The 20,768-nt window shown below is 49.3% G+C and overlaps 1 protein-coding gene across 1 annotated transcript in view; it reads right to left on the bottom strand.

Moving 5' to 3' along the window:
• Nucleotides 1-1,525: 1,525 nt before the first annotated feature.
• The window catches only part of LOC142068336 (class I histocompatibility antigen, F10 alpha chain-like), a 33,291-nt gene continuing 14,048 nt past the window's right edge, over nt 1,526-20,768 (bottom strand). The window contains exons 3-8 of the mRNA XM_048834984.2: nt 16,600-16,875; nt 14,660-14,935; nt 12,754-12,858; nt 12,304-12,336; nt 4,670-4,711; nt 1,526-4,102 (exon numbers count right to left, since the gene is read on the bottom strand). Coding sequence (XP_048690941.2) covers nt 4,098-4,102; nt 4,670-4,711; nt 12,304-12,336; nt 12,754-12,858; nt 14,660-14,935; nt 16,600-16,875 — 737 coding nt within the window. The 3' untranslated portion in view covers nt 1,526-4,097. The remainder of the gene's footprint in view (nt 4,103-4,669; nt 4,712-12,303; nt 12,337-12,753; nt 12,859-14,659; nt 14,936-16,599; nt 16,876-20,768) is intronic.

The raw sequence follows: 20,768 nt of genomic DNA, 5'->3' as shown, positions 1-20,768 counted from the left end.
GCTGCTCCTGTGCTCTCTGCCACCAGGAGAGATGAACCCTGGGCACCAAGCACCCAAATTCCCCAGGGAGGAGCCACCAGCACGTCCCCGTTACACTGTGGTACGATCCAGTCTCACCCCGGAGGTGAGAGTTAAACCCAGCAAGCCCTGCAGGCTGCATGGGACAGGCAGAGGGGCTTGGCCCCGTCTGCGTGTGTCCCTTGAGGGGTCTCTAGGCCATCTGTGCCTCTCACCTGCCGCCCTCCCCAGCCTGCGGTGGGTCCAGGCAGCCCCACGACGGGGGAAGGAACAAGGCAGCTGCCCTGCTGTGCTCCTGAGCGCAGGGACAAGGAATGCCGGGGCAGCTGCAGCATCACTCCCCGGGACAGACCCAGGAACGTCACAGAGCGACTGGACCGGGAGGGAGGACGGACCCGCTGCCCTGGCGTGTCTGCAAGGCTCTGACTGGGCGCCCGCGGGAGTTTGAGTTAAAAGTTGCTTCTGCTGATAAGCAGAAATTATAAGGTTTTGCTGTTGCTAGAGAAATTGCTTTCGCCCGTGAGGGGTTATGACTGGTGAGACGTCTAGTCATGCTTTGAGTAAAACACTTGGCGAAGAAGGTATTGTAAGAAGAACTCTCATTTTAACTCGATCCGGAGGGTGAGAAAACAAGCTCATTGGAACGTAACTCGGGGATTCGGCTCAAGGCCAGAACGGCTCGGATTTTTATCCCTTGCATGACCAGACTGTGGAGAAGCCAGAGCCCCAGATGACACAACGCTGACTGGCCATTAGGAGAGGTCTGTCTGCTTTATTGGGAGTGGTGAGCATTAGATGCTCGGTGAGTGTACTCTGCTGATCAGTTGCTGATTGCTAACAAATACATGTACATGTTTAAGAATATTCACAGTGTGATAAAGGCTCTTTCACTGGAAAAAGGTCCTGTTAACCCGTAGAGGGTCACTGCACCCCGAGGGGGAGGAGAGAGCTGTAAATTGTGAGGGCAAAAGAGGTGGTCTTAAGTGGGGTTCCCCAGGGATCTGTTCTGGCTCCAGCGTTTAACATCGTTATTAATGACCTGGATGTAGGTACAGAGAGCAGACTGATCAATGCTGCAGATGACACAAAGCTGCGGGGTGGGGGGAAGGAGGTTGCCAGCACTTTGGAGGATAGAGCTAAAATTCAGAGGGACTTGGATAAACTGGAGAACTGGGCAACAGACGACAAAATGAAATTCAACAAAGGCCAATGTGAGGTGCGCCACGTAGGGAAGGAAAACCAGATGCACAAATACAGAATGAGGCGAAGTGGCTCGGCAGCAGCGGTGCTGAGAAGATCTGGGAGTGGTGGTGGGTGGGTGTTTGTTCGTGGAAAGGCTTGAATCATAAATGATGAAGAGTTCAGGTGTACTAAGTGTTTCTTTCAAACTCTGATACTGATGGTAAATAAACCACAAACGGCTGAAAAAGTTTTGAATCTGTTTCTCTCTCTCTGTGCAGATACGCCTACAATAACTGTATTTGACAAAACTCACACAAAACTTAAACCTGTTGCCTGAAAGTATTTTTAATGCTAATAGTTGCATCTATTTGACATTTTTCTAAACACTTTCTCAACGGTTCAGATAAATTACATCTTTCTTGGAGACAAGTATCGGGGGGAGCCGTGTTAGCCTGTATCCCCAAAAACAACGAGGAGTCCGATGGCACCTTAAAGACTGTTGCCAGCACCCAGTGCCCAGAGGCCAAACAACAGCAGGGGTTCGTTACCCGGTGTGCGTCACTCAATAATCACAACGGGGTGGAGAAGCAGAAAAGTTTATTTGCAGCTGCAAACAAAGTGTAGGGAGAATAGAATCTCAAATCCTGCACCCAGAGCAGGTCATTACACACACTTTTATATTCCTTAATGCTACTGCACTACACATCAGCCAATTAAAACTTTACACAAATACTCTGCCTTCCTTATATGGGTTACAACAATGTTTACTTTCTGCAACCGCTAACAAGCATTCCTAGCAACTTAAACAACCAGCACGTCCTGCCTGGCCTTGTAGTTCTCTCTCCTATTATCTTTAACTTGGCGTCAGCAAACCTTACACTATAAGGCATTATCTGCGGCTGCAACATTGTTTTAAGAGCAAAAGAGCTTACTCAAACCAGCCAGGCCTAAATTCTATTCAGGGGCGTTGAGAAGAAGCCCTTCGGCCTTCAGCAGGGAGACTTCCTCGACCCTTATTGCCTTCCATCCCCTCGACTTAACTAGTGGCCATGCCCTGGGGTCTCCAAGAAGACTAACCGATTTATTTGGGCATAAGCTTTCGTGGGCCCATGAAAGCTTATGCCCAAACAAATCGGTTAGTCTTTAAGGTGCCACCAGACTCCTCATTATCTTTCTTGGAGGTTATTTTCAGGCTATACTATGGCTTGATTTTATTTTTCATTTAATGCACTAAGAATAGAAACAATATAGGCCCTGGGCACATTTCACAGCACTGCAGGCGGTCGTTGAACAGGGCACTTGTGGTGTGAAAAATGTTTCTCTTGAGTCTGGACCGTGGCTATATCATGACCAAGAAATTTGGACCTTGACAAAAAATAATTATCTACCCCGGCATTAAGGGCTGCTCTGAAGAGGACGGTGATCAAGTGTTCTCCAGGTGCACTGACAGTAGGAGACGGAGGATTTAGGTTAGACATTAGGAAAACTCTCTAGCTCTAAGGACAGTTCACTGTGGGACAGGTTGTCACAGACTCACAGGCCAGTGCCCTCTTGGCTCCGTATGACCCCTGGGGGGGAACCGGCCTTTCAGAGTATTGACCCTACATGAGGTCACACTCTTTGCTCAGGGTTTAAACTGTAGGCTTCTCCTCTGCCTCCCAGTACCACCCGCCCGTCTGAGCCTCCAGCATGCCTGCCTCTCTCGAGCCTGCAGCAACTCTCAGCCAGCGCAGCACAGAAGGATTTATTGTACGTCTGGAGCACAGCACAAGACATTCTCAGGGGCGTCCATCAGGGTCTGTCCCCATCCAGGTGGGCTCAGGCCGCTCTTTGTTCCCAGACCAAAAGTGAATCCTCCTTTCTGCAGCCCACCCCATATCACCTCCAAGGCCCCACCTCCATCTGTCTTCTTTCCCGGGAAAACAGGTCTCCAGGTGACTCTCTCTTCAGCTCTTTATTCTCTCCGCTGCCCATAACTGGCTGGCTCCAAGTTGGGATGGGCCTTCAGGTTATCAGTCGCTAAGTTACAAAGTGTCCAGGCCATGGTCTGGGGTCCAGGCTGCTAGACTGGGTCACACCTGGTCCTCTACAACAACAGACACCCCACCTCCCACCTGGGTTAGACATGCAGCACACGGGGGAAACTGAGGCACACAGTATACATACGCAACGTTAGGAAAATACCCCACTTCATCACACAGGTTGCCTAGAGAGGATGTGGAATCCCCGTCGTTGGAGGTTTTTAAGGACAGGTTGGACAAACACCTGTCAGGGATGGTCTAGGTTAACTTGGTGCTGCCTGAGATTGGGGCTGGACTTGATGACCTCTTGAGGGCCCTTCTAGCCCAGCATTTCTGTGGCTCTATGAATGGTGGAAAGGACATTAGAGGCACTTACAAACTAAACGCAGACACTTATTCCTGTCCAGCAGACATCCTCAGCTGATGATGGCAACAGCGCGACCAGCTGCGAGTAGACCCGGCCATTTACCGTGTTATAATCATGAAATTCGGCAGGAAAAAAAGCCGTCCCCACCACAGACGCACGAGCAGTTACTGCTGACAGACCTAGCTCACCGCACCGCGCAGCCAGAGGACGGCGTGCCCACACTGAATGGGGCAAACACTGAACTCTGACTAACAGAGTTTTTATCCATTAAAATGTTGGAAATTATTTTGTGCAAATAAAACATTATTACAGAAAACTATGACATCTGAAAAGCAAAACGTGGTTCAGTGAGCAGAGAGACGAGGCCGGAAATCCCACACGGGACCCTCCAATTGCCAGAGAAAAGCTAGGGAGGGGTTGACTGGTTCTTGTAGGGAGACAGAGCAGAGCTCATCCGTCTTCCTCTCGGGGGTCCCCTCAGGCCGTGGCACGGACTCCACCAGGCTCAGTTAAGCTGCAGAAGTTAAACACAGGCAACGTCTGTCAAAGGGAACCTGCCATCATGTTTTGCAATGACAGTGCACACTGCGGTCGGGGCGGTCGCCCTAGTGGCTGCAGGGTTCAGTGGACAAAATCTCTAGCCCCGCTGACAAAGCTTGTAGCTCCAGGGTCAGAGACCCGGGTTCCTGGAGCCCCAAGTGCTGGGCTCTGTCCATGCTGCTTCCTCCCTGCAGTTCACTGGAGACTGTTCTCTGAAGCAGCTGGAGTTATCCTTGCAAAAGCTGAACTCAGCCCACGCTGTACCAGCAGCCACAGAGAAATCCCTCTCACTAGAGTCTTTCACACCTAAAGTCATGGCAGAGAAAACAAGGGGGATTTGGCTGCAAACCTGCTCCTGCACCCCCAGTGTGAATAAAAGGGAAATAAGAGATCCCGAACTCCCCTGTTCTGCTCCTTGGGGCTGGTTTGCTAGAGGGGATGGGCCAGGGAGACTCAGGGTCCAATGACTTGGACTGGGTCTCTCTCTCCAGAGGCCTCAGTGAGAGCAGTGAACCCCTAGGCTAGAGCCCCCGTCACTTACCCTGGGCAGATAGGTCAGAGCCACTAGATCCTTGGTCGTTTGCTGTGCAGAGGAGGAGGAGAAGAGAGAGTATATTAGCGTCTCTCACAAGGCAGGGTTTCAGCGTAGTTAGTAGATACGGGGACTCCTATCCAAAGGGAACAGTCATCACCTGACTCTTCCCGAGCAGTGAGCTGGTTGGTGCACAGATCAGTCTACAGGGCAGCTGCCCAGGATTTCCATTATTCATGTGGAAAAAACATCACCACTGCAGGGGGACAGCACTGCTCTGTGCTCTTCATGCCTCGTCAGAACGGGAGCCCAGACTACTCAACATTCAATGGCTGGCAAAGCAGGAGATGCTGGGCTAAGGATACTCCTGCCAAACAACCTCAACTCCGCCTCCTTTGGTCTGTGCCCCAGAGGGGTCCCTCACGCAGACCACAGATGTCACCCTCCCCCCGCCAATGAACAGCAATTCCCGCCTTAATCAATGGCGCTGCACCGAACAGTGTGGACGGTATGAAGAGGAATGCAGATTTGGGGTGGTGCTGGGCACACAGACAAGGACAAGTTTGGTTTGGCATGGTGCTGGTCTACTTCCTGTTCCTATTCCCAGACCCACTGGGGCAGAGTTTGAGTTGCGTGGGAAGCATCATAATTAAGACCGTACCAAATTCACGGTCTGTTTTGGTCAATTTCAGTCACAGGATGTAAAAAATTGTCATTTTCATTATTTCAGCTATTTAAATCTGAAATTTCACAGTGTTGTACCTGTAGGGTCCTGACCAAAAAGGGGCTGGGGGGAGGGGGGCAGCAAGGTTATTGTCGATGGGTCACGGCATTGCCACCCTTACGTTTAGGGTGCTGCTGGGGGGGCACTGCCTTCAGGGCTGGGTGCCTGGCCAGCAGCCACCGTTCTCTGGCTCCCCAGCTCTGAAGGCAGCACAGAAGTAAGGGTGGCAATACTGTGATCCCCTCCAATAACCTTGCAAACCCCCTCCTCCCCCCACAACCCTCTTCTGGGTCAGGACCCCCAGTTTGAGAAATGCTGGTCTCCCCTGTGAAATCTGTATAGATTTCATGGTCCGTGATGCGTTTTTTATGGCTGTGAATTTGGCCATAATACCTCTGCATATCCTGGTTTGCCAACCTTTGACTTCTGGGAATTAAACACTCCCATTCTGAAAGGACACAGGGAGCCCAGGGCAGGGCTGAGCACCTGCAATCTTAACTCCCCATTAACAAAGTTCTTGCATGTGAATTTCCGTTCTTTTGAAGTAACGAGGAGGAGGGAGGGAGGCACGACTGAGAGCTAGCTGTAGGAGGAAGGGTGGTGCTCGGCGGAGGTTTTGTTGGCACTTCTCAAACCCCCTCCGTTACCTGCTGGAGGCACTCCGGAGAGGGTAAAGAGAGAGCTGGATGACTATACCCTAGCAGGGTCCAGCAGATCTGTGCACTTTATTCTGGCTCTTCATACCAGAAATTAGAGGGCCTCAGATGCAGTTGATAATTTTTGTAAATATTTCCCTTAATTTTAGTCTTGGTCCTGTTCATAAAGCTAATTACAGGAGACAACTGAGGAGGGGATTTGAACTTGTTGTCATAGAGGTGACAGAGTGGTGCTGATCTGAAGTCAGTGGAAAGACTCCCAAAGCTTTGAAGCCAATGGATCAGGCCCAGATTTCACAAGCACCAAAACCAACTTTCAGATAAGACAAAAGAAGTGTAACATTAAAAGCAGGTCAGACACCTTCAGGGTCACACTCAGCCATACACAGCACAGCTCTAGGGGGATAATTATTCAGCCCAAAACCACCGTATACATTCCTGACTATCGCCTTGTCTACACTACTAAAATTGGGACCCATGCCCGCAAGCCATGCAGTTCCACCAGAGAGAGCAGGGGTGGAGCAATTGAGGAGATGGGGTTCTGGTGTTTTTAACCCTTGTATCATCTAGACTTCCTCGGAGCAAGGTTAGAGAACACGTGTCTACAGCCACTCTACACTACTGAAGACGACCTCTGCTGGGAAAACAACACAGCAGGGCACAGATTATCCAACAAGTTCTTAGAATGTATTGGAGACCATTTTTCTTTCAGAATGTGGAGAAAGCTATTAGGGGAGAGGATGTTCTAGATTTGGTTTGACAAATAGGGAGGAACTGGTTGAGAATTTGAAAGTGGAAGGCAGCTTGGGTGAATGTGATCATGAAATGGTAGAGTTCATGATTCTCAGGAATTGTAGGAGGAAAACAGCACTATAAAGATAATGGATTTTGAGATGACAGACTTTAGCAACTCCCTGAGTTTGCTAAGGTAAGATCCCATGGGAAGCAAGTCTAAGGGGAAAAACAGTTCAGAAGAGTTGGAAAGTTCTCAAGGAGACATTATCAAGAGCACAAGTGCAAATTATCTCACTGCACAGGAAAGAAATGAAGGATGGCAAGAGACCACGCTGGCTTAACCAGGAGATCTTCAATAATCTAAAAATCAAAAGAGAGTCCGACACAAAGTGGAAACTAGATCAAACTACAAAGGAAAACTGTAAACAAATAACAAGTATGTAGGGGCAAAATTAGAATGGCCAAGGTGCAGAACGAGATCAAACTAGCTAGAGACATGAAGGGTAACAAGAAAATGAGCAGCACACAGCAGGAGTTTGCCTGGGATTCGTGAGTATCCGAGCGTGTGTTTGCTGGGAGGGCAGTGTGAGAGCCTGAGCGAGTGCCTGATTGGCTGGTAGCCTGCAGGGGGCGGGCACTGGGGCTGTCTGTTTGTTTGTTTCAGGGAAGCCTGGCTGTTTAAAAATAGCCAGAGCTTCACGAACCAGCTGAGCGGTGGGGGACAGCAGAGCAGCACACAGCAGGAGTTTGCCTGGAGTGAGCCCAGTGAGGCTTACATCTTGACAACTTCTCTGAGGAAGCTCATAGTAGGAAGGTGATATGGAAGGGGGGGGGTTCAGCTGTTGTGACCTGCACTGGATGTGCCATGTTTGTCTTTCTTCCACAGGACAGAAGCGACTTTGTGTGTACAAAGTGCAAGCTGGTCTCCATATTGGAAGAGAAGATTGAAGGTCTGGAGCAACAGATAACGACCCTGCGTTGCATACGAGAAACGGAGGATTTTCTGGACAAAAGTCAGGATATGCTTCTACGGGCACAAAGCTCTAAAGATTTAGAGCAGGTTGCACAGCGGAGCCAAGAGGCCAGTGAAGAAGCTTGGCAACATGTGACCTCCAGAAGAAGAAGGGGGAATGTCCGGGTTCCAGCAACGCAGACACAGGTAACTAACCGCTTTCATGTTCTCTCCACAGGTACCATTGCGGAGAGTGGACCAGATGATATGTCTGGGGGGAGAAAGCAGAAGGAGACTCCGCTGGTTGGAAGGCATGAGATGCACTGTCCTGAGATGGGGGGTTCCACGACCACCACTCCGAAGAGAAGGAGGCAGGTGGTGGTGGTCGGGGACTCTCTACTCCGGGGGACTGAGTCATCTATCTGCCGCCCTGACCGGGAAAACTGAGAAGTCTCCTGCTTGCCGGGGGCTAAGATTCGCGATGTGACAGAGAGACTGCCGAGACTCATCAAGCCCTCGGATCGCTACCCCTTCCTGCTTCTCCACATGGGCACCAATGATACTGCCAAGAATGACCTTGAGCAGATCACTGCGGACTATGTGGCTCTGGGAAGAAGGATAAAGGAGTTTGAGGCGCAAGTGGTGTTCTCGTCCATCCTCCCCGTGGAAGGAAAAGGCCTGGGTAGGGACCGTCGAATGGTGGAAGTCAACGAATGGCTACGCAGGTGGTGTCAGAGAGAAGGCTTTGGATTCTTTGACCATGGGATGGTGTTCCATGAAGGAGGAGTGCTAGGCAGAGATGGGCTCCACCTTACGAAGAGAGGGAAGAGCATCTTTGCGAGCAGGCTGGCTAACTTAGTGAGGAGGGCTTTAAACTAGGTTCACCGGGGGAAGGAGACCAAAACCCTGAGGTAAGTGGGAAAGCGGGATACCAGGAGGAAGCACAGGCAGGAATGTCTGTGAGGGGAGGGCTCCTGCCTCATACTGAGAATGAGGGGTGATCAACAGGTTATCTCAAGTGCTTATATACAAATGCACAAAGCCTTGGAAACAAGCAGGGAGAACTGGAGGTCCTGGTGATGTCAAGGAATTATGACGTGATTGGAATAACAGAGACTTGGTGGGATAACTCACATGACTGGAGTACTGTCATGGATGGTTATAAACTGTTCAGGAAGGACAGGCAGGGCAGAAAAGGTGGGGGAGTAGCACTGTATGTAAGGGAGCAGTATGACTGCTCAGAGCTCCGGTACGAAACTGCAGAAAAACCTGAAAGTGTCTCTGGATTAAGTTTAGAAGTGTGAGCAACAAGATTGATGTCGTGGTGGGAGTCTGCTATAGACCACCGGACCAGGGGGATGAGGTGAATGAGGCTTTCTTCCGGCAGCTCGCAGAAGCTACTAGATCGCATGCCCTGGTTCTCATGGGTGACTTTAGTTTTCCTGATATCTGCTGGGAGAGCAATACAGCGGTGCATAGACAATCCAGGAAGTTTTTGGAAAGCGTAGGGGACAATTTCCTGGTGCAAGTGCTAGAGGAGCCAACTAGGGAGGGAGCTTTTCTTGACCTGCTGCTCACAAACAGGGAAGAATTAGTAGGGGAAGCAAAAGTGGATGGGAATCTGCGAGGCAGTGACCATGAGTTGGCTGAGTTCAGGATCCTGACACAGGGAAGAAAGGTAAGCAGCAGGATACGGACCCTGGATTTCAGGAAAGCAGACTTCGACTCCCTCAGGGAACGGATGGGTAGGATCCCTAGGGGACTAACATGAAGGGGAAAGGAGTCCAGGACAGCTGGCTGTATTTCAAGGAATCCCTGTTGAGGTTACAGGGACAAACCATCCCGATGTGTCGAAAGAATAGTAAATATGGCAGGCGACCAGCTTGGCTTAACGGTGAAATCCTAGCGGATCTTAAACATAAAAAAGAAGCTTACAAGAAGTGGAAGGTTGGACATATGACCAGGGAAGAGTATAAAAATATTGCTCGGGCATGTATGAATGAAATCAGGAGGGCCAAATTGCACCTGGAGCTGCAGCTAGCGAGAGATGTTAAAAGTAACAAGAAGGGTTTCTTCAGGTATGTTGGCAACAAGAAGAAAGCCAAGGAAAGTGTGGGCCCCTTAATGAATGAGGGAGGCAACCTAGTGACAGAGGATGTGGAAAAAGCTAATGTACTCAATGCTTTTTTGCCTCTGTCTTCACTAACAAGGTCAGCTCCCAGACTGCTGCGCTGGGCATCACAACATGGGGAATAGATGGCCAGCCCTCTGTGGAGAAAGAGGTGGTTAGGGACTATTTAGAAAAGCTGGACGTGCACAAGTCCATGGGGCCGGACGAGTTGCATCCGAGAGTGCTAAAGGAACTGGCGGCTGTGATTGCAGAGCCATTGGCCATTATCTTTGAAAACTCGTGGCGAACGGGGGAAGTCCCGGATGACTGGAAAAAGGCTAATGTAGTGCCCATCTTTAAAAAAGGGAAGAAGGAGGATCCTGGGAACTACAGGCCAGTCAGCCTCACTTCAGTCACCGGAAAAATCATGGAGCAGGTCCTCAAAGAATCAATCCTGAAGCACTTACATGAGAGGAAAGTGATCAGGAATAGTCAGCATGGATTCACCAAGGGAAGGTCATGCCTGACTAATCTAATCGCCTTCTATGATGAGATTACTGGTTCTGTGGATGAAGGGAAAGCAGTGGATGTATTGTTTCTTGACTTTAGCAGAGCTTTTGACACTGTCTCCCACAGTATTCTTGTCAGCAAGTTAAAGAAGTACGGGCTGGATGAATGCACTATAAGGTGGGTAGAAAGTTGGCTAGATTGTCGGGCTCAACGGGTAGTGATCAATGGCTCCATGTCTAGTTGGCAGCCGGTGTCAAGTGGAGTGCCCCAGGGGTCGGTCTTGGGGCCGGTTTTGTTCAATATCTTCATAAATGATCTGGAGGATGGTGTGGATTGCACTCTCAGCAAATTTGCAGATGATACTAAACTGGGAGGAGTGGTAGATATGCTGGAGGGCAGGGATAGGATACAGAGGGACCTAGACAAATTGGAGGATTGGGCCAAAAGAAATCTGATGAGGTTCAATAAGGATAAGTGCAGGGTCCTGCACTTAGGACGGAAGAACCCAATGCACAGCTACAGACTAGCAACCGAATGGCTAGGCAGCAGTTCTGCGGAAAAGGACCTAGGGGTGACAGTGGACGAGAAGCTGGATATGAGTCAGCAGTGTGCCCTTGTTGCCAAGAAGGCCAATGGCATTTTGGGATGTATAAGTAGGGGCATAGCAAGCAGATCGAGGGACGTGATTGTCCCCCTCTATTCGACATTGGTGAGGCCTCATCTGGAGTACTGTGTCCAGTTTTGGGCCCCACACTACAAGAAGGATGTGGATAAATTGGAAAGAGTTCAGCGAAGGGCAACAAAAATGATTAGGGGTCTGGAACACATGACTTATGAGGAGAGGCTGAGGGAACTGGGATTGTTTAGTCTGCAGAAGAGAAGAATGAGGGGGGATTTGATAGCTGCTTTCAACTACCGGAGAGGTGGTTCCAGAGAGGATGGTTCTAGACTATTCTCAGTGGTGGAAGAGGACAGGACAAGGAGTAATGGTCTCAAGTTGCAGTGGGGGAGGTTTAGGTTGGATATTAGGAAAAACTTTTTCACTAGGAGGGTGGTGAAACACTGGAATGCGTTGCCTAGGGAGGTGGTGGAATCTCCTTCCTTAGAAGTTTTTAAGGTCAGGCTTGACAAAGCCCTGGCTGGGATGATTTTATTGGGGATTGGTCCTGCTTTTGAGCAGGGGGTTGGACTAGATGACCTCCTGAGGTCCCTTCCAACCCTGATAGTCTATGATTCTATGAAAACATTCTACAAATACATTAGAAGCAAGAGGAAGACCAAGGACAGGATAGGCCCATTAGACAATGAGGAAGGAAAGACAATAACAGAACATGTGAAAATGGGAAAAGGGCTTAATGACTTTTTTGTTTCAGTTTTCACCCAAACGTGTCATAGTGATTGGATGTCTAACATAGTGAACACCAGTGAAATTGATGTAGAATCTGAGGCTAAAATAGGGAAAGAACAAGTTAAAAATTATTTCGACAAGTTAGATGTCTTCAAGTCACCAAGGCCTGATGAAAAGCATCCTAGAATAGTCAGGGAACTGAGAGAGGAGATATCTGAGTCAATAGCTCTGAAAAGTCATGGAAGATGGGAGAAAGGACTGGAAGAGGTGGTTAAGCACTGGAATAAATTGCCTAGAGAGGTTGTGGAATCTCCCTCATTGGAGGGTTTTAAGAGCAGGTTACTCAGGGATGGTCTAGATAATACCTAGTCCCGCCATGAGTGCAGGGAACAGGACGAGGTGTCCTCTCAAGGTCCCTTCCGGTCCTACGATTCTATGGTACTAGAGCAATAGTTGGACATTTCCCTAAAATTCTCAGTGTAGACAAGGCCTATGAGTGGAAGCGAGGATCTCCTGTCAGTGGCTCCAGGCTAAAATCCACAAGCAAATACTGATGGCCGTTCAGAGATGGCCACTTGAAAAGAGGCGATGGGTCTCTTGTCACTTACCCTGAGCTACAGCATAGCCATCTCCCTTCTTCCCTGCAGAGAGAAGGCAAATTTCAGTGAATTCAGCTCCCAAGGCAGGAACCGACTCCGATCTGTGTCCACGGCTCAGAAACCAGGCCCCTGGCCCAGCACAGCCCCCTGGCGCTCAGTAATGGACTCAAGGTCCCAGGCGCTCACAATTGGCAGGAGAGAAAGACACAATGAGACAGTTTCCAAAGACCTCGGCGCACCGGGTGCTGAGCTCTTTGGAAAACCTAGCCCCATATAAACTGTAACCCGCACCCAGTTTCTGGGTCTGGCCCTCCAGCAGCTCCCATTGGGGGTCATTAGCTCAGTCCCGCAATGGGGCAGTTACACCGTACTGACACTGGCTCCTGTACTGCTGTTGGCCTTAGGCGGGTGTGCAGGGCCTGGCAAGTCCAGAGAATCCCCCCATCCCAGGCTCTTTACCTGGGCGTTTCTTTTTCCAGACGACTACCACTCCGATTATAACACCAATCAGGACAGCTGCAGTGATAACTCCAGCCACAGTGGGAATCAGATTGTTATTTGGTTCTGAAATGGAATGGAAAGAATGATCAATGGGGAAAAATCTCCTTCCCCCCACCACTAAAATCCCCCTTTCATCCCACTGCAGGGATCTGTCAGTCAGCTCCCCAAGTTAGGGCTGAGTCCTGCAACCCTCCACCCCTCCCAGTGCAGCCACCATGCATTGCACCCCACCATAGGAAGTCCTGGACACAGTCTCTACCACTTCCAGTCATAATAAATATTTAGCACTTAAACTCGAAGACTTTTATAACGTTAACCAATCTTCAGAACCGTGGGAGAGCATGGATGTCAGTATCGTCCCTACACGGGAAAGGGGGAAGACTTGCTGAAGATCATACAGTGAGGCAGTGCAAGAGCCAGGAATCGACCCAGGAATCCTGACTTCCAGCCCCTCCTGCTCTAACCCACTAACCCCAGCTCCCCTTCCAGAGACAGAACCCAGGAGTCCTGGCTCCCAGCCCCTAACCCCCCTTGACCATGCTGACTTTCATGACTAATGGAACACAGTCCCACTGTGGAAATCTGGTGCCAAACTGGAAACTGACTTCAAAGCTCTGGATTTCCCTGCCATGAATGGAGTTACAGACACAATGCGTGTTTTTTGAGGGGGCAGGAAGTGAAGAGGGGAGGAAAGAAATATTAATACTGTTTTTGGTTTATATAAACCTGTTAAACCCCGAGTTCTGTATACACTTTCAGTTTCATGAATCAGCTTCTCCTGTTGTCTGAAAGAGCCACATGATAATACAGCAAGAAGAAAAATATTTCGAAGAGAATAAGGAAATGTGGGTTATGACACAAAAATTGGCAGGGGACGTGGTAGCAGGATCGTGATGTGAAACCGTCTGCTGACGAGAGTCCCGGTGCACGTTGCCCGCTCAGAAATCGTTTGCACTTCCAAATGCTGCATTTTTCCCCATCCCAATTAACCAAGCAAAAAGATGGCTGGAAGGCAGCTCCATCTGTAATAAATTATTCCTAGACTTTCTTGTGCTAGGGGCATAGGAGTCTCTCCCCCGTGATGCAGGGCTCAAATCTGCCTCCTCACTCCATTCCAAGGCCATACCTCTCTTCCAGCATCACTGCGTACAGAAACAAGCTGCTCCCAACATTAAACCTCTCTCTCTGGCCACATGGGCAAGAATGAAGGGCCCGTAGAGCTGTGTTTCCGAGAACCTGCTGAATCATAGGACTGGAAGGGACCTCGAGAGGTCATCTAGTCCCGTCCCCTGCACTCATGGCAGGACCATGAGTACCTGAAGTTGAGACCGGGCTGCAAGCTGAACCAAGACCAATTCTGTCTGGAAATAAGGGGCAGATTTGAGCTTCCCCTGGGATGTGGTAAATTCTCCATCCCTTGGAGACTTTACATCTGGAATGGGCATCTCTTTCTGAAGGATGAGCTCTAGTTTGCTCACAGATGACCAGACTGGTTGCTGGGGTCCCTGGTGTGATTCCCTCCCTGCCCTGGGCTATGCAGGAGCTCAGAGCAGATGATTAGAATGGTCCCTTCAGGCCTTAATGTCCCACTGTTAATCTTCTCCCTTCAGAGACACTGTATTGCTGAGATGTATCGAACAGCCCCAGAGGCAGCAAACTGGAGAGCAAGACATGAGCCCCAGGCACTGTGGGTCCCAACTCTAGCACAAGAACTTGACTGCAGAGGGACAGGGCCAAAAAGGACAGGGCCTCACAGACCCTGAGGAAATTCCAACTTCAGCCTAGAAATCCGAATGAGAATTTTTCAGGGTTTGAGTTTAATGGATTCCCCCTCTTCCACTCGGAAAACACACAAACTCCTTACCCCAGGAGACAGAGAGTGGCTCTAACAGGCTTTCATGCTCCACATGACATGAATAATGGGCTTTGATCTTGGGATCAATCTCCATTGTCACCCAGGTCTGATAGGTCCCGTCCCCACTGGGTAAGATGCCTTCAGAGTAGGTCTCCTGCTGTCTGCTCTCCCCATTTCTCAGCCAGGTCACGGTGATGTCCCGGGGGTAGAACCCACTGACCTTACAGGAGAGGGTGGTGAGGCCGTCATGAGATGACCTGTCGCTCACTCTAACTGTTGGGCGCACTAGGAAAAAGAAGAAATTGAAGTTAGTTGTTTTCAAGCTCTAATCCAGGCAGCCTTTGCTGGAGCTTTACAGCATGAAATTCTGAGACCCCAGCGGGGGGAGAGGATGAGAGTCCATGAGACGGAATCCCTCTGATGAGAGAGAACCACCATGTTAGAGGATTTCTGTGCCCAATTCACAGCATCAGCAATGGTGAACCCCCAGTCCAGGTCCCAACCAGTGACACAAGTACCTTGAAAGTCTTCACTAAGCTCCAGATACACGTGTCAATCATGTGCTAGGTTTGTGCCCATCTCCTCTCAGTCACTGGATTTGAAAGAGACAAGAATCTTGCCCTAGCCAGGGAGCAAAAAATGGGATGGATAAACTGACCAATTAGAGATGGAAAGGGTCACAAAAAGTGTCACAAAAAGTGACAGTGCTAAACTGCTCCTCAAACTAGCTAATATTAATTGGCAAAAAGAAAAGGAATACTTGTGGCACCTTAGAGACTAACCAATTTATTTGAGCATAAGCTTTCGTGAGCTAATTTCTTGTAGGTTACCACCAAATCTATTTACCCCAATATTATGGATTTCAAAAGGAATTACATTAATGTTGAAAAATCAATTTCCTAGCCCCTTAGCACTGAAATATACATTACACTGCTGTGTTTGGCTTTTTCTTGTTGACATTTGTAAAGATGGCAAAGGACAAAATAATGTTCTGCTGAGGTTTGTGAGAGAAATAAGCAACTAGTATGTTGCAAAAAACTGGGTACAAATTTCAAATAACCTTGAACAGCAAGTGCAAACTGTTTGGGAAGGGAAAGATTAGGGTGTATAATTATGCTAACTAATTGAGGAAATTTGTGTCCATGGTAACAGACAAGGTACATACATGACTAATAGTGAGTTAACATTTTGAAGCAGACTATGTTGCAACTGTAAATAGTAAAACATTTAACCTCTTCCCTTCTATGGTTGTGCTGATTAATCTTTAACTAAAAAGCTTTGGTAATAAAGTTGAGTGTGATTATCTGATGTCTTATTGATAAAAGAATCAAGGAATAAGTAAGAGGGTGTTGCAGCAAAGGTAGGTCTTGAGGAGGAAAACTTTAAGGACAAGGGGAGCCTTCTTCCTGGTTAGTATGGGGAGGGCAATTCCACATGTAGGGGATGGCACGGAAGAAAGCACATAGGTGACTGTGGGAGAAGTCTGGACAAAGGAAACAAGAACAAAGCTACCATCATTGGTGGAACACAGGGGCTGGGGGTCACACAACGAATATGATAGTATAGACAGTGAATGAGGAAGAATTGCATGGTGAATGAAGCTAGTGTCCAGAGAAGTGGTGGCTCTTCCATAATTAAGCAAAGTGCTCTAACATGCACACGCATTGGCAGATTGCCTTGATAACTACTGTGTCACACCAGGGGAAGAGCTAGAACGTGTGCTGCAAATTTGGGCTCATTTGATCAGCTTCTCTACAGTGAGCTGCTTTTAACATTTTCAGTTTCTTATCTTTTTTTCCAGCAGCGCTGGTGGGGAAGGGGTTGTTTCCCCACCCATCCCTGGTGCAAGGTTAGCTGAATGGCCCCCTACCCCATTTTGGAACTGGGGCTGGGGAATGGAGATGTAACTTGTAGTGACCTCCTGGGTGGGGCTTGTCTTCCTGCCTTACCTTTCCTCTGCAGAGTCTCCTTCCCGTACTCTAGAGCATTCCTTAGCCAGGGAATACATCTCTCCTCCAGGTAATGTTTCCACTGCTGGTTGTCAAATACTTGAGCATCCCATCTCCTCTTAGTGATCTGAGCCCCAATATCTTCTGCTCCCAAAGTCATGGTCTCCTTATCGAAGGTAAGGAAGTCTCGTCCGTCATATGAATCCTGGTAAAACCCCCAAGTGGTGTTGTCTTCCCGGAGATCACAGCCGTATATCATCTGGATAATGTGAAACCCTGAAACACAGCTGAGGGTCAGCAGCAGCCTCTCTCTGAAAATCTCACCAAGACCCCACTGCAGGTAGCTCAGCGGGTCCTCCCCTTGCTACTGGGCCCTCCCTCCCCTGAGAAATGGGGTTCCCACTTATGCTGTTGGGTCCTAAACCCTCCCAGCTCCTTTCAGGAGGGAACCCAAACTCGCAGTGGGCGCCCTCTCCAACTGTTGGGTCTTGTACACTAAAGACCCCCCGCTGCAGAGTTCACACCCTTCAAGAGTACCTCACTGCTGCTTGTTCTTGTATGTTCCCTGCGGGGGGTGCAGGGTGGCACAACCCCAAAGGGAATACTCTGGATATTGCAGGGGTCTATCCCCTCCAGGTCTCTTCTGCTCTCTGATGATGCCCCCAATACTGTTAGTCAGGGTCATTCTGGAGGAGAGAGTTTGGGGTGTCTATACCCCACTCTCTCCTGCTCTGGTTGTATTAATTTGCAGGGTCCTCAGGGTGACTTGGTCCCCCACCTCCTCCATTCACAGTACCCCCATGTCCCTGTAGGGAAGGGGTACAGGAGATCTGTCCCCCACACTAACCTCTGCTCTGGTTTAATGATCTCACAGACTCCCCAGGGTCCCTCTGTTTCCCTGCCCCATCTTCCCCGTGCCCCCAAATCAATCTCGGAACGGCAAAGCACCAACTTCGAATGCTTGGCCTCTTTTTCACACGACCACTGTCTCCAGGTTATTCCCTGTAAGGATCAGGCCATTGACGGTCCTTAGTTAAGCTGGCCACCATTTTCCCACAGCTGGGGGCGGGGATGTGGGGATGGGGACAGGGATGCTGTGGTGAACAGAGAACACTGTGAGGATCACAAGGAAGACTGAAACGCGTGGGGAACGGATCAGACCCCTCACTTGGCAAACAGGGCAGAATGTGGGGGCAAAAAATACCCCATACAGGGTCCCAAATATTTTCACTCCTCCCCCACCCTGCATTAGATACATCGAGGTAAATGCTTAGATTTTCAACAATCACTAGTGATTATGAGTGCCCACCTGAGACCTTTTAAAGGGGCGTGATCAGAAAGTGGGAGCACCCAGCCTCTGAATCTCAGACACCCAAAAATCACTAATCACTTCTGGAAAAATGTCGGTCAAGGGATTAAAATACAATTTGGGGTCACAACCACAGGTGAGAGCCGAGCCCACGAAGCTGTGTCCCTGAACTATGCCCCAGGTTTAGACAAAAAGCAGTTACTAACATTCCTGTGACGGTTGTTCTCAGAGATGTGTTGCACACGTCCATTCCACGCTAGGCGTGCGTGCCCCGCACACAGTCGCCAGAAACTTTCCCCTCCGTGATACCCCTCAGGCCGGCTCTAGAGCCCTCTGGTGCGGCGTGCTCATGTCGCAGTGCGAGGGGACCGGTTGACCCCGCACCTTCTCAGTTCCCTCTTGCCGGCAACTCCAACAGAGGGGTAGGAGGGTGGCTCGTGGAATGGGCGTGTGCCACACGTCTCAAAGAACAACCGTTCCAAAAAGGTTGGTAACCATTTTTTCTTCCTCAAATGCTTGAACACGTCCATTCCACCTTCAGTGACTCCCAAGCAGAACCATAAGAGGTGGGCTCGGAGTTCATGGACACGTGGATTACAACACTGCTCAACCAAACCCAGCGTCATCTCTAACTAGCTGGGTGACGACATAGCTGGAAGAAAAAGTATGTCCTGACGCCCAGGTCACTGCTCTGCAAATGTCCTGGATCAAGCCTGGGCCATGAACACCACTGAGAAAGCTTGTGATCTCATAGAACGGGCCGCCAGGAAGGCGGGTGGTGGGATACCTGTCTGCTCGTACCACATGTGAATGCACAATGGGATCCACAATGAAATTCCTTGAGCTGAAATGGGTGGGGCTTTCATCCTAACAGTTACTGTCACAAAGAGCGGTGTGGATTTACGGATCGACTTCCTATATAGTTCTTTGCAGAACACTGTGCCCTGCCTAACATCCAGAGTGTGGAGATGCCATTCCTTCCTGTTCTTGTGCGGCTTCAGGAAGAAAATGGTCAGGAAAATAGCCTGATTACTATGAAACTGCGAGACTACCTTCGGGAGGAACACGGAGTGGAGGCGAGGTTGTACCTTGTCGTTAAAGAACACTTATACGGAGGTTTTGACATAAGAGCTCTGATCTCCGAAACCCTCCTGACTGAGGTAATTGCTACCAGAAAGGCGACCTTCCAGGAAAGGTACAACAGAGGGCACAATGCCAGTGGCTCAAAGGGAGGCCCCGTGAGCTCAGACAGGACCATGTTTAAGTCCCCCAGGGGGATGGTGTCAAGACTCTGGCACTTTGAGTGCAGAAGGTGGTGGCCTGCAAGGACTCTAAAAATTAATAACAGGTTTCAGAGTAGCAGCCGTGTTAGTCTGTATTCGCAAAAAGAAAAGGAGGACTTGTGGCACCTTAGAGACTAACCAATTTATTTGAGCATGAGCTTTCATGAGCTACAGCTCACTTCATCGGATGCATAAAGTGGAAAGTACAGTGAGGAGATTTTATATATACACACAGACCATGAAAAAATATACATTGTAAGGAGAGTGATCACTGTACTTTCCACTTTATGCATCCGATGAAGTGAGCTGTAGCTCACGAAATCTTATGCTCAAATAAATTGGTTAGTCTCTAAGGTGCCACAAGTCCTCCTTTTTTAAAAATTAATACTGGCCACTCCCGGCTGGTAATGCTGCCACCACCCAAGTGAAAATCTGCCTTTTGCCAATCCAGAAAAACTCACTTGGGAAGTTTTTCTGAGACCCCTCAGCTTTTCCATCCCTTCCTCAGGGAAGCCGAGAAAGGAAACAAAAGAAAAGGGGAACCCAGCTGTTGTATCAGCTGATCAATATATGCACAACCTCTTGACCTCATAAGAGGCAGAAATCCAATCGTGCTCTTAAAAAAAGGAAATTTTATTAAAAAAAAGAAAAAGAAAACCCCTTTGGAAAAGTTAGGTTATTGCTAGATCTTAAACGAGCAACCGCAAGGATTAATCACTGAGAGTAGCTTTCTTGGGGTCCAGCTTAAAGGTTACAACAAAACAAAAGCACCTGGGGTTAGCACAGAGGAATCCACAAGCCATAAAAAGAGACAAGCCTAATTGCGTCTACCTGAATATTTCCTGTTCTACTTCCATATCTGTGGTTCCAAATGAGTAGTTTCTAGGTATGATCCAGATGACTTTTCATACCTGGCCCAGAGCTTTTTACAGCATAACTGCTGCCCTGTCCCTCTGCAGCCGAGAGAACAAAAGACCCACACACCCAGCAGTCTTTCCCAATTTGAGAGGGTACAGCTTCCTTATTGGTTCCCCTGGTCAAGTGCCAACTCATTTGACGTTTACCTCTTAACCCTTCACAGGTAAGGCAATTAGGGTACAGCGGCTAAGGAGGATTCTAAGGCTAACTGAATGGTTGGGGAGTTACATAAGGGTGCTACCCACCCTCATTTATCACAGACGGGTTCCCAAATTTGTGGGTAAAGCCTTTCAAAGCCTTTCAAGAAGTGAAGGGACATTTCATGTGAAAAAACTGACCACCCACCCACGCACCTGGGGGTAGAATGCAGAGATGGCGGCTAGCTGCACCTCAACAGATGGAATCGCTAGATCTGGCTGTTCCCAGACTGTTCTGGAGAATCTGCTTCATCTGAGAGATGACTCAGCCGGTGAGAGGCAGGGGTGCCGGAACAGGGGGACCGAGGGGCCAGGGCCCTGCCACTTCAGCAGCAGGGGGAAGGGGGCAGAGCCTCAGGAGAAGAGCTGGAGCGGGGCGGAGGGTGTCAGGGGAAGAGACGGAGTCACAGTTTCAGCCCCGGCCCCCCCCCCACTCATAGGGAGGTTCTGGCACCCCGGTGA

Source organism: Caretta caretta, chromosome 4 (genome assembly GCF_965140235.1).
Source record: "Caretta caretta isolate rCarCar2 chromosome 4, rCarCar1.hap1, whole genome shotgun sequence".
NCBI classification, from domain to species: domain Eukaryota; kingdom Metazoa; phylum Chordata; order Testudines; family Cheloniidae; genus Caretta; species Caretta caretta.
This window is presented reverse-complemented; position numbering and strand designations above follow the sequence as displayed.